Source organism: Eulemur rufifrons, chromosome 29 (assembly GCF_041146395.1).
Source record: "Eulemur rufifrons isolate Redbay chromosome 29, OSU_ERuf_1, whole genome shotgun sequence".
NCBI lineage: Eukaryota > Metazoa > Chordata > Mammalia > Primates > Lemuridae > Eulemur > Eulemur rufifrons.
This window is the reverse complement of record NC_091011.1, coordinates 66,069,137-66,083,856: the sequence shown is the minus strand read 5'-3', so window position 1 is coordinate 66,083,856 and position 14,720 is coordinate 66,069,137. Positions and strand designations below refer to the sequence as shown.

The following is a 14,720-nucleotide window of genomic DNA, read 5'->3' as shown; positions in this document are numbered from 1 at the left end:
AAGCTACTGTAAGAAAAGTTAAATGCTTGCTTATAAACAGGCACAGTGACAATTAACATGGAAGCCTGTAGCTTTGTAGAGATAAGTGATTGACAAGCAAAACTATGGCTTATTATCCTAGGTTTTTTTTTTTATTGTTTCAGGATGTTTCTTTTGTGCAAAAATACATTTAATTTTGCAAGATTGTTGGGTTTTGTATGTAAAAATGACTAAAACTCTCAAAAATCTTAGTTTTTTCCAAGTGACATCCTTATATTTTCTAGACTTTTAAATAGCTAATAATGTTTTTGTCACTTCAATTCAATGATTTACTATCTTTTAAGCTGTAGTATTCAGGTGCCTTAAATGTAATCATAGTGGACTGCACTTAATTTTTTTCTTTTACTTTAGTTTCAGAAGCTCTTTAGTTAATAAAACTTTCCTCTTTAATTTTTATTGAACTCTGAAATTATCTGAATGATGTCATTTTTATACTGAGGTGAACTAAATAAAAGGGAGAATTTCAGAAAATTGAATCTGATAAACTTCTATTAACGCTATATATTTTATAGTGAAATTCTAAAATCCTAGTCTTGGGATGGGTCATATTTCCTTGCCATGTTTGTAAGAGAGTAAATGATTAAGTTGTTTGCTTGTTATTTTAGTGTGAAGCTCATGAGTATTTATCACAGAGAGATTTGACATTACACCTAGATCATAAGTCCTACTGAAATATGGCAATATTTTTCTGCAAAGCAAATAGCCTAAAGCTTAGCTACCACTAATTATTGAAATAAGACTTTGAGTTGCTAAGATACTGGATTTATGTTATTTGAACCTAACAATTAAATCTACTCTAAAAGCTGCTTGTTGAGAAAAGAAAATCTTTAAGTGAATACATAATTTTCTAGAGGATTTGTTTCTGTCAATAGTTAAAGGGTTAAAGACAGTATTATTATTATTGCCTTTTCATATTGATAAAATGCATTCTAAAATCCATTTTTGTGCATTATAAACTTGTAGTTACATACCTAATAAAAGTGTCTTACTCTTAGCATTCCAAATGCCATTATAGAAAAACACTTTTTAAAACTTTGTCATTTAAATGATACCTGGTCAGATGATATTTCCCAGAAATTATTCTTTATTTAGAAACAAAAACAAGACAAAAGCAATTGATTTTAATCCAAAATGTATTTTTCCTTATAAAATAGGTCCACATACTCACTGTGTCTACTCTACAGAATTTGACCATTTTATTACACCACGTGTCAATTCAAGTTTATCTGGTCACTGCAAAAACTCGTGGCTAATATGTGTAATACAACACAGGAGGAGGTATTGCTCAGTTCAACTACTCTTATAGACTTAAAAAAAATACAGAAATGTTTTTGTCCACGTTAACTGTAGTCCAGACATAAAAGTTACATGAAAGTTCTAGAAAATGGAGTTATTTTATTTGGTTGCCACAGTACTCCTTGAAGCCAGTTAATTAAAATGCTGAACTTGTACGTATTTCCATTTGTCAGGAGCAGCATTGGTGAAGCTTAAACTTCTTTTTTTAGGAAGTAAAGTAATGTTTCTCGGCCTCTTTTTTTTTTTTTTTTTTTAAGCACAACTGCAGTCTTGAGCTTTTCTTTGAAGTAGATTTCGTTGGTTGTTTTTAGGACATGTTTGTTGGCACACCTATGACAGTTGCTTTCACTTCCAGCGATGTACCTTTTTCTTTGCCAGCTTCCCAGAGGTTTATCAGAGGAGGATAAAGATCGCTGAATGCAAAGCTTGGTTTCTGTAAGTAATTCCTCACGTAGCTATGTCCACCATCACAGTTCATTTCTTGAGAGAGGCAGCTGATAAGACATATCACACCAATAATCCCCAGAAGGCCTCCGAGGCAGGCCATAAGTGTTGCGGTGTTACTCTTTTCATATTCCTTTTGATCAGGATCCAAAGCTTTTGTGGTGACATTTACACATTGTTTTCTGTTTCTCTGATAGATGGTAGGGAGATCAATACAAATCTTATACTCAGTTGATGGGTTCAGATGAGTAAGGTTATATACCTTGACATCAGATGGTATTCGAGCACTTTGGGCAGCATGAGAGTTTTCAGACTTGACAAATGCTGTCCACTTAACACTGGATTTGAGAATTTTAGAGCTTGCTTTCCAAGACACCAGAACCGAATTGGCCTGAATATCTCTTATTTTAATATTCAAAGATCCATTGTTATCCTGGGGAAAAGAACCATCCACTTTGATTATCACAGACTTCAAGTCAGCACCAACTAGGTTAGTTGCTATACAGGTGTATAAACCCCCTTCTTTGGGGGTTATGCCACTTATATCTAGTGTGCCTTCAGAATGGACATAGAACTTCTCTGTTAGAGTATTAGGCAATAGTTTTTGACCAGAAGGTGTTATCCAGTAGATTTCGGGCTGTGGTTCTGCAGTAGCTCTACAGTGTAAGGAAACATAACTCCCAGCTTCTACATTTAGATTAGAAGGAAAGCTCTCAGGGGCTATAAGAGGGAGGCAAATTTCCATCATGTCCCTGAAATGTACTTGCCGAACATTCTGGCCTTGGAATTCAGGTGGGTCCATGCAAAACAGTGAATCTGGCTCCATAAATCGAATGTTGGTTTTGTTCATATTAATCCAACGGATGACACAATCACACCTGATGGGGTTACTGTGTATGCTGATTTCCTTGAGGTTTGGTAGAGATTCAATGGTACCATGGTACAGGGCACTGAGGGCATTGCTGTTCAGCATGAGTGATTCTAGTTTGGGGAGTCGGAAAAATGCATTGGGGTGAATGTAAGACAATCTAGGGTTGTTAGTAGCTTCTATTTTCCTTAGATCTGGCAAGTTATCCACAGCAAGACTGTCGATGGAAATAAGCTCAGGCATATTATTTATCCCCAACTCTTTTAAATGCAGCATATTGCTAAAATCACCCCTTCGTATTCTATTAATAGGGTTTTTATTTAGATCCAAAAATTTGAGATTTATAACTTTTTGAAGAGCGACGTGGGGCACTTTAATAAGCCTATTGTCATAAAAAGAGATACTTTCTAAGTTTTCAAGTCCAACCAAGGCATTATCTGGTATTTCTGTGAGGTTTATACCAGCTATAACCAGGCTGCGAAGATTGATAAGAGGCTTAAAGTTCATGTCTTTGATTTTGATGATTGGATTTTCCCCAATCATCAGAATCTCTAGATTTGGAAGAGCATCAAACCACTTACTGTTGATCATCTCCAATCTATTTGAATTGAGATGAAGTCGAAGAAGATTGTGTAGGCCAATAAAGGCTCCAGGTGAAATTGTAGAAAGCAAGTTGTGATTAATATAGAGTTCTTGTAAGTTGCTTAGTTCAGACAGACATTTTTCAGGCAGCTCAGTAAGTTTGTTTTCCTCTAGGTACACAGAAAGGAGCTGAGGCATCTTTTTTACATTAATATTGGTGACTGAAGATAAATTGTTTTGAGATAAATCCAGGCCAGTGAGGTTTACTGGAAAGTCTATGGAGTATTCAATTTTTGCAATATTGTTAGTCTGTAGGAGCAGAATTTGTGTGTCAGCAGGCAATCTGGCTGGAAAATTTAAAAGACCTAAGTCATTACAATCCACTGTAGATGCTTCCATATAAATGGATCTGGGTGTAAACCAAGGCCTGATTTCACATGTACATAATTGTGGGCAATCCACTTTTTTATCTACAGCTTGTACTAGTGTAGTGATAGCTAGGCCAAGTAGCACATGAATTCGGAGTGGCATGTCCTTCATCTTAGCTTTCTTCTTCAGAAATTTAATGGCCCCTTAAGGATTCCACCGTCACTGCTAGTAAGTTCAATAATAGCTGATTGATAAGGAAAATACTTGCATTTGTCAAATGATGAATGCCATAGAACCGCAAAGTTTTTCTTCATGGAAATAAGTGCCAATGCCACAATTGCACTGTCCAAAAATGTCATGCATATTGGAGAAGAGAAGGTCACTATCTCCTTAATGATATAATATTGATGTATTTTTTGAAGATGAAGAATGCATAGATGGTCATAGGAGATTGAGCAATTCATTTATTTAGGAGTACAATATTCAAATCTCATGCTTGTTCAGTACTTGCAGGAGTAGCAGCATGTTGCTAAATATAATAAATCAAATATGAAAGAGAAAAGAGAAAAATAATTAGCACAAAGGAAAAATACCATAATTAATATCCATTAATTATAATTGTTTTATGCATAAATAGTATTCCTAAGGTTTATAGTTACTTCAGTATGTTTTCATGACTTTATCCTTGTCATGATTGTCCTTGATTATTCTTGGCCTAGAAATTGGACAGGCTGAGAAATTTCATCTTTAAAAGACCAAAGTTTCGTTAAATATAATGAACATATTTCCACAATTTTTGTTACTTTAAATCTGTACTTGTTTACTCCTTGTAATTTTGTTCATTATATTTTTCATTCTCTTTGACAGTTATCAGAGAAAAAAGGAAATCGACTTTTCACTGATTTTTTTCTCCCTCTCAGAGAGGCAAAATAAAAAGGTTATAAATAAATAATACTGTTCTGTTACAGCCAAATGAGTTAGACTGTGCTTCCTCTAGCCCCTGGGAGACAGCATTTGGAGACAAAATTATAAAATGATTGTTAAATAAACTAGAAGTAGTGATATTTAGCTTGGTTTCCCATTTTCATTCATACTTTTTTCCATAGTCTCCTTTGCATAAAGTGACTTGAATTTTGCAGTCTTTGGAAGAGATTAAATCTAACTTGCTGTAGATATGTCTGTACATTATCATTCTTAACTTCAGATTTATTTTTTCTTGATAATTTACATTCCATTGCTAACTGGAAAAAAAACTTTATTATATCAGTAAACCAAACACTTAGATATTTTTCTTTTAAGTGAATGCTGATGTCTCTATCACAGAAAAATGAGCTATTCCAAAACCAAGTTACAATTTTTATATATGCTGTTTTAAAATATCATGTTCCTTTTAGGGATTTTTATCATTCAGTTGGACTGCTGGTGAGCTTTTCCCTTCAAGTGTACAGGAGAGCTGGAGAACAGCTAGACCCTTCATTCTGGGGCCTTTTGCCTACCAGCAATAATGTTTTAGTGAATAATCAGTCAGTGAATATTGTCCTCCTTGCATTGCTGCCTAATACTGACATTCATAATGACACTGTTGACTGAGTCTAAGATAAGGTGGACTTTTCACTAACAGAGATATGGTAAATATATTTGGTGATGTAATCTCTACAGAGAGAAATATTCATTTTTTTAAAGTAAAAAATTTCTTTTTCAAAATTGTAAATCATTTACAGTTCAAAGTCAAACCTATTATGCCTTTTACCCTTTGTTTTCAGAGATGTGATTTTATCTGAAAACTGAATCATGAGGTTAAGATAAATTATCTTGAATTAAAGTGTCTTTGCTATTTTTTCATTACTTTATCTGTATGCTGAACTAAAGTTTTGGGTTTTTTATTCAACATTTCAGCTATAACTTCAAATCTGTTTTAAGTGGATTCTAAATCCCTGGAGGAAAGAATGTAACACAGTGATTTTTTTCAATGAAGATGCCTGATAAATCCTTCTTGGCCCACAGACCCCTCCATAATCCCTTTTTCCTATGTTTATCCTCATTTTCTGCCATTTTCCTACATGCAACTTTGTCGCTATTGGTAGAGCAATAGTTGCCTCACCCTGTTCACTGCCTGGAATGCTTCTTTGTTTTTTTAAACTAACTTTTACTGCTTTTTCAAACCTCAGTTCAAGCATCTCCCTCCTGGGAAGTCTTCCATATAACTCCTCCCTCCAGATGTACTTAGCTGCCTCTCCACACTCCACAGGGCTCCCATGGCCCTAGTACACACCACTATCAGAGCATTTACTCTATTTCTTCCTTAACCAAGCACTGACCTCCTTGAAAATGAAGCTTTTCTGATTTCTCATTCCCAATTCTTGAGCATAGTAACCAGAATGTAGTAAATGTTCAAGAAATGTTTTGAATGAAGCAATAAATGAATTTTATTGATTAATAAAATTATATATGCATCTTTTTACATATAATTCAAGCAATTCAATCTGTTTAATTCCCTACCTTCAGTAAGTTTAGCCTCTTTAACTTTCATAGTTCTATTTACTTACGCAGAATTTGTGTTGCTTGTGTTACTAAAATCCAAAGATTAGATTTGAGGATAATACAAAGGAACACTAGACTTTAAAAGAGAAGTCAAGCTAACATTATACCTGCGGCTTATTCTTTAATTTATTCAGTCAACATTTATGAAACACCTTCTATGTGCCAGGTATTGAATTAATAGCTAGAGGAAATAAAGATGACTTAGATATGGTTACTTCCTTTGATAAACTTTCAGTCTGGAGGGACAAACATAAGTAAACAGATGGTTATAATTCCATTTGGGAGCTCATATGGGAGCATATAAGAGGGTCCCCTGAATAAAAATAAAATAAGAATCTATTGCTTCTTTATGTCCCAAATGAAGAAAAAGCCTGGGTGCAAAGTGTAAAATACATTTCTATATGTTTCCATAAATGACTCACTGAGAACAGAGAAAACCACAACTTATGCCAATTAATCAGTTAGGTCTACTTTCTCTAGCAGAGCAAAGAGGTGTCTATATCCTCCTTTAAGTTAACTATAGGATCAGAAATATTAAAGATGAAACATTCAGGAAGCTTTTCAAAATGAGAATTCTTATAGTAGTGAACAATTAAAATTTTGTTTTTCCTGGTCTGTAGGAAGAAATTGTCAGTATGGGAAACACAATAGAGAATATAGAAATTTAGCCTTTCTTTGTTATAATACTGATTTTTTTCCTATGTCTGTGGAAATGATTATGATGCTTTCACTAATAGACTATTTGGCATGGTTTCTTTGCAAGCTAGTAAGTCAGTCATAATAATATCTCCTTAGTGCTTTAGTTTTCAAAGTCTATCCTTATTCATTATTTATTCCATGTTAACAATGACCTTGTGAGAAACAGGTTTATGAGGTGCTTTAATCCCCATTTTTAAATGTAAGGTATTGAGACCCATCTACCTGAGATCACAAGGCTAATAAATGATGGCTGGGATTAGAACCCAGTTTAGGTCATTAAAAGAAAACAATTTTAAGAATTACCATATTTTATTACATTTTTAATACTTGTGGACATTCATAATCATATTTCTTTAATCTAAAAATCCCATTTTTTTCTAGATATAATAGTGTGTGAAATCTTTTATGGAAAAAGCTGCTCTTAGTAAAGAGGTCTTCATTCTTCAGCCTCATCTGCTTTTCATCATTTATGAAACAGTGATTGAACACCTACTTTTTGGCAGGCATTGTTCTAGACAATGTCAAGTGGACAGTTGACAATAAGATGCAATATCTGCTCACCAACTACTCAGTTCTCAAAGTAGGAAATAGTTAAGGAGAATGCTGCACAGTAGATTTGATTTTCAATAAAACTGAGCAGTGCTCTGTGAATGCACAAAGGAAGGAATGCTTAGTTCTGTCCTCTAAAGGGAGCAACATGAATGTTCTATGGTCTTTTTGTAATGCTTATAAAAAATCAACTTGAGTATAGTGGGGAAACACGTGGTTAAAACTATATAAAATGCACTATTTTTTAGATGGGTTTTCACAAGCTAAAGCTTAAGAACAAAGTGTGCCTTCTTCTATGTACCTCATTATGTGTATTACAAAGACTACAGAGTCTGCGGAAGAGAAACATTTTGATACTTAAGTTAAAAATTGGTGACATTAGAAAATTGCCATGGCTACGTAAAAACCCAGTTTTTCCTTTTCTTCTATAGCAAATTGCTAGCTAAGTTCATTTGTGTAAAGAACTTAAATTCCATTCTCCCATTATCTGGTTTTATATTCCCTTGTAAGACTCAGTCTTTCTTCAATTCTAATTGAAGGTTCCATATCCCAAAGGTATTGTTGAGTTACACTAAATTACCTTCCCATAAAAGACTGTTTTCTTTTCCTTGGGAAGTATTTATTTTCCAGTTTTTCAAATCTAATTATTTGTACGTCAACTTTCAGGAAGTAGATAATGATAATTGGTAATTATTTAGAATAGTTTAATGAATGCTGTCCTTAAAATATGGATCTTGTATTGAGAGTGATATAGGGAAAGAAATTTTACTTTGCATTAAGAAACGTGGACCAGGTTTACTAGATGATTTTGTAATTTTGGACAAGATACTTCACTTTCCTGTGCCTCCAGTTATCGATCTTTAAAATTTAGAATTGGGTTGCGTGATCTAAATGTAAGATTCTTTCATTTTCTAAACTTATACTATTCTGTGAACATGAAAAATTTTTTTTAAAAGATGTCTAACAACTGGATGTGGACAAACTCATCTAATCTTAATCTTTTGTGTTCTTTAATTGATCACAAGTTTATATTCAATACTCTAGTCCTGTGCCATTAACAAATCAGGACCAGTGGATTTTAGTCATTATGGGACTTTTAAAGGCTATCAAATTAATTACCTGCCATTATTTCTATGTATGTTTATGTTTACACATTAGTAAATGAAGTAGAGAGTTACTTTAGTCATCAAATTAAGGTAAAGTAACCACTAGAAAGATAAATTGTCTGGATTAGGTCACTTGATCTAAATTCAGATATGGATTCAAATCCCATTATTTTGCCTCCAAAGCCCAGTCTGAAGCACTAAGTTCTACTTCTTCTCAAATATTTATTAAAAAGCACCATTCACCTTGGTATTTTTTTTAGAAAGGTGTTTCCTCCAACTGTATGGGTGCACTGACTTTTTTGTCATTATTTTTGAGTGTTTTTCTTCCTCTGATAGTGAAATTTTACTAAGATGAAATTTATAAGGCAGTTGAGTGTTGTGGAAGGAATAAAATAAGAAAAACTGTTTTCTAGGCCTAGTTTTGCTGTGGTGATTCAGACAAATCACTTTGCTCTCTGAATCTTAGTTTCCCACAAAATGTGGGGTTTGGGCTAAATTTTCATTGTTTTCAAATTGATTATTAATGTTCTATCAAATCCCAAAGATTTGTTACAGAGTTGCCATTGTAAAGATTTCTGTGTATCATAAATTTTTTTTCACTATTGTACAGAATTTGTTTAGTAGAATGTGTGTCTTTTATACCCTTTCTTTTAATGGATACAATCTTTTAGAGTGACTTTAGACTGGATTCTGATAGTTTGAGATTCTCAAACTGTCAAAGATCCTCTCATTATTATTATAGGAATAGCTATAGATTTTTAAAGGGGGGGCTTGATATTTTGTTTCCTTGTCGTAGTCAAAACTTTATGTTTTAACACAGAGAACATTAATGTGGATCATAAACAAATCATGTATTTCCATTCCTCATGAAACTAGGCTCAGATGACTTCTTTAGATTAAAATGTAGGCCTTATAGTAAAGTTCTCTTAGAGAAACCAGTAGTAACTTAGCACAACTCTTTCCTCTCCCAAGTCGCAAAATATGCTTTGGCCAGATTTTGAGGGAATCTTGAACTTTTAATCTTTATTCTTCTACTGTTTTCAGAATTTGAGGCTTGTTCTACATGGGGATAATTTTCTTTAAAGAACGATTCCAAATAATTACAATGGATTCCAATACATCAGATTTTTGGAAGCTATTAATAGTTACAGCATAGCTCCAATTCAGAAAGGATAGTTTGCAGTATAGAAATTCCCTTTTAGAATTTTCTTTTAAAGAGTGGAGAGTGAAATCTGAATCCCAAGAGTGTTGCATGTTGATGTAGTGATTTCTGTGTAGTCATAAATTACCTCCTTGTCATGATACTGTCATTTCTCATTATGAAAAGAGTTCTGATTTGTGTTAATTTTTAATTACAGTTATTGCTCAGCTGAGTACTTCATTAATAGCATTATATGTGAAGTTGATTTTTGCACATGATTAGCAAAACAAATGATATTGTTAAGCCATAACTTGTCTCTTTATGCTTATTTTCTTCTATGAGCATCACTCCATGTGTTGGAGAGCTCTAATTTACAGTATGGCATAACAGTACTTTACTGAATATTCTCTGAAAGCCAATGGATTTTGATTGCCTTGCTTGCTGTTTCAACTTCCCTTTTATCATTACCTTGTTATTTATCATTTGTGTAGTCCCAAGTGTAGGCCTCTCTGGAGGAAAAACACTTATTTACGCATTGTCCTTAACATTCATTCATCTTACATTGAAGTATAATCATCTTGTTTTCTAAATTGGGAAACAGAGTGATGACAAACTTGCTTCATGTTATAATTAAAATATAGATCTCCATTTGGGTGATGCCCCTCTCTTAAATTACTGACACATTAGCAGTAAGGTTGCTGTGAAAGTGTGCAATCTGAGGAGTTGGGAGGAGCCTTCATCATCTTTAGTGACTTTATTTCTAAAATGAAAGTTACCTTCAGGCTCTATGACTGCATGCTTTTTGTAATAACCTTAAATACTGTCAAAACAGTTTTAATACATTTCTTGTGCAGACATAATATAAAGTACTTGATAAATATTGACAGAATTTACACAGAGATTTCATTATATTATCAGGTTTTCATCACATTCATTCACATGTTTTACATGTGTCAGACTAGGGCATAGAGATAGGTAGGGTGCTAATTTCACTAGGATAAGAGTAGTCTATGAAATGATTCCTAGGACCTATATACATTCATGGAAAATTTGGAGATTATCCTCTTAATTGTATGTAGGAATAATTTATATACATTTGTCAGAGAAATGATTGTTCTTTTGGCAAAATGTGTGTATGTGTACACATGTATACATATGGATGCTGAGATACTTTATTTCTGTTCAAGAAAATCCTGGATGCAATTGACTAAATTTATGCATTAAAGTTTCCCATTTTATTCCAGTTTTTGTTCCTATCAATAGTTGCTTTGGGTGATTCATTTAATTAGGAATTAATTTGTATTTTAACAATTTCACATGTGTTAAGAGGGAAAGTCTCCCAAAATATGCTTCATTTATTCCCTTGACATTTTTGACCTCTAAAAGCTCATTGTTATCATCCAATTCCAGTTTATTTCAGAAGCTAGTGCAGTGAGATGATTTATGAATGATCCATCCTTTTATCTTTGAAGGAATTTCCAGCTATATTTGGAGATAGTTTCTCTGGCAAATTCCCGTAACTGAATGACAGGAGAAAGTCTCATATTATGCCTTGTAATACAATGGTTTGGAAATGCATGTCTCATATAGAACCACTCTCAATTATCCTACATTTCAGATGAAAACAATTTGGAGTAATTATTCAGATAATTCAAACAATTGTAAATCATTTTCTTCTTCATTAGAAGACAGCCAGATACCCTTAGTCTTTGAAGTCTCCATTCTTTAAGTCACTTGAAGACTGTCCGTCTCCCTGGTATAATTAGAAGAAAAGAAATAAACACAGTGATCCCAGCTTGAATTGGTCCTATGGACAGGCATGTCTATGTTGCTCTACGCTTTATGATCTCCCTAGAGTCCTATGCATGGGAGGACATGAAAGGCATATGCCACCCCAAAAAGTTTGTTGTGTATTGATTGCCACAAGTAAAGGCTTTAATAACAGTCTCAGGAGAGATGGTTTTCGACACAGATCTGCTGAGAAAGGATGACAGCCAAAAGGTTTTCATCCTGTTCATACTCCTTGATTAACTGAATCTGGCAGAACAGAAAGTCATTGGTTTGTAAAGAAGATAAAGAAGCCTCTGGACCAGAGTCCAATGATGTACTATGAATACAAAATGAAGAATATTTTAGTTATACTATTACAGAAATCTCAAAATTATATTTCAGGTAAGAACATTCCTCTGGCAGAAACTCAGAGTAGAGGGTCTCCAGGTAGTTTAGTTTCTGTTCTGCATATAATAAAACATTGGTTCTCATTGCTGTTAAACAGCATGCATATCAGTGTTTTATATTTTTACCAAGAATTGGGAAGATAAAACATGTTTTGAAAGGAAGTGAAATAAAATGAGCTCCTATGGTCACAGAACTTCTTCAAAGGGGATAAACAAGAGAATAAATTATAGCACCACATTTTCAGTTGTGCCATGGGTGAGTCTATGCCTGCCATGAGTTCAATTATGGATGACGCTTTTTTATTAACTGTACCTAAGGGGGCTTATAATACAGATGTGGTCTGTATTGTTAGTTCCTTATAATCATGGAATTGTTCACCTATTTTCATTTCAAAAGTATGCCAGACTTCCCTCATGCTCTTTGGTTTCCCCCTTATATTCTCTTTTGATGATCTGCTTAGAACAACATTGCTATATTTGTGTCCAGAGACTACGAGAAAGATTTTAGAATAGAAAATCTTTGAAAGCTTGCAAAAGGCTTCCTGAATTATGGCTTTGAATCTCAAAAGTCATCTTTTAAACAAGACATTTAGGCAGTTTTCATGTCTATGTGCATGTTTGTGCATGTTTCTGTGAGTAGAAATTCATTACTGTACATATATTGGGTTCTTTCCCTAACACTTGTGTTAAATGGTTAATGTGTAATGACTTGGTGGCTCTCTGAAGAAGTCCGAAGGGGCAAAGTTAATTCTTGTTGCATGACAGGTCAGTGGAGTTTTATTATTTATTTCATGTGCGGAAATAAGAGACACCATATGCAAGCTGAGTTTCCTTTTTTCTTGTCAGCTAACTTATAGCCACTTAATAGGACCTTCACAAGAGACCTTTACTTGGAGTTAATTATGTAGGACTGCCTTATGTAGATGATTTTGCAAGATTTGCTTGCGTAAAACCCTCTTGAATTTATTTTAAATTACTATTGACACATGGGGACATGGGTTGAGATTCACATTATACCTGCTCATAATGGGCTTTATGGTGAATTCTACTTTACTATGTTTCCAATAATATTTGACCACTGTACCATTTAAGGGATAGACTACATCTGGGTTATGAACATTTGGGAATTATGAGATCCCTAAAAGCAGTGGCATAAAAAAAGGAGTATGTTTTGCCTTATAAGTGTTGAATAGAGTTAAAAGGGGAAGTAAAAATACTGAAGGGTCATTTTTTTGGAATGAAAAGCAGCATAATTGTGATGCCTACCAAATTTTAATTTTGTGTTAGTGGGCAATATGGGCCCTTGCTAGCACTACTTCTTTTACAACAGGTACCTCATGAGGAGCGTGGGCAACATGCCTGCTTAAGCATCTTTTTTCAAGGTTGCACAAGCCTGGAGGATCAAAGGGAGTTCTAAATCTTAATGGAGAAAAAGGATTCTTTCAAAACAACATTGTAAATTTGCATTTACTTTACACATAGAAGCCTGGTATTCATCTCCTATGTGGATTAAGTGAAAATTAAGTGACAAATCATCTGTTTGGAAGAATTTTTTCATAGATAAACTTTCTCTAGATAATTTAGGATTATATTTCAGAGTATCAGTTTAGGCTAAGGAAAGCAAATGGTTTTACATTATGTCATACCAGCTTCATGGGGTAGGATTTAGTACAATTTTATGGATAAAATGAAGAGTGTTTGATTACTGGATCTGAGTTATGAGAAGAATTTTTCCCTTTACAATTGCATAATTGAAGATCCAGAATCCTTTAAATTTGATGTGGGACATTCTCTTAACTTTGTTGCAATGTGCCGAAACAAAATTACTTTGTGAAGTAAAGTTATTTAATTTATCATTAATGTCTGTTGTAGGAATATTTCACATTGCTCAGTCAAGAATTACTCAACATGAATTTTACATTATTGAGAAACTTTATTTGAAGCTTAAAAGTTTGTGTTCTGGCCGGGCGCGGTGGCTCACGCCTGTAATCCTAGCACTCTGGGAGGCCGAGGTGGGCGGATCGTTTGAGCTCAGGAGTTCGAGACCTGCCTGAGCAAGAGCGAGACCCCATCTCTACTAAAAATAGAAAGAAGTTATATGGACAGCTAAAAATATATATAGAAAAAATTAGCCGGGCATGGTGGTGCATGCCTGTAGTCCCAGCTACTCGGGAGGCTGAGGCAGGAGGATCGCTTGAGCCCAGGAGTTTGAGGTTGCTGTGAGCTAGGCTGACGCCACGGCACTCACTCTAGCCTGGGCAACAGAGTGAGACTCTGTCTCAAAAAAAAAAAAAAAAAAAAAAAAAAAAAAGTTTGTGTTCTATACTTAGTCAAGAATTACTCAACTTTAATTTCATATTATTGAGAAACATTGAGGCTCAAAAATTTGTATTCTATACTTATATAATATTTTCATGTTATATTTGTTTCATAGATTTTATTTAAGATAGCCATGTAGTAATGTTTACATTAAACCACTATAGATTTCAAGCTCAAGATCCAAACTAAAAATAGAATACAACTTTTTTCATGATTTCTGTTCATTATAATTCATGATGCTAGTTAATAAGATAGTCTGTCTTTGCAGTTATTTATATTGTTCTTTAGGTTTTCTTGGAAGGTAAGGTATTGTTTCAGTGAAAAAAAATTATCCTAAGTATATGAGAAGAATAATTAAAATGTGTCAGGATAATGAAAAATATGGAGTTGAAAAATATTAGTTTTGAAGTTTTCTCTAATGACTGATTCTCATCCATTTGATGGCAAAACATAGACTAGAAAAAGAATATTGTTCTCTCTGATGCAGACTTAATTTCAATATCCTTAGACAGATAGGGTCCTGTTTGGTTTACTTGTCCTTGCATATTTTACTATAGTTCAGATCGTAAAGAATCTTTAAGGTCCTCGTT

At 33.9% G+C, this 14,720-nt stretch overlaps 2 protein-coding genes across 5 annotated transcripts in view; one reads left to right on the top strand and one right to left on the bottom strand.

Moving 5' to 3' along the window:
* The window catches only part of IMMP2L (inner mitochondrial membrane peptidase subunit 2), an 847,470-nt gene that overhangs the window by 401,975 nt on the left and 430,775 nt on the right, over positions 1-14,720 (top strand). The gene's annotated exons all lie outside the window — the stretch shown is intronic.
* On the bottom strand, positions 1,643-3,769 carry LRRN3 (leucine rich repeat neuronal 3). The gene has a single exon (XM_069462206.1). It carries the CDS (start codon positions 3,767-3,769, stop codon positions 1,643-1,645), a length of 2,127 nt encoding a protein of 708 aa, XP_069318307.1.

Excerpts from the sequence above, each read along its gene's own strand:
- LRRN3 (XM_069462206.1), bottom strand. The coding sequence starts at position 3,769 with ATGAAGGACATGCCACTCCGAATTCATGTGCTACTTGGCCTAGCTATC.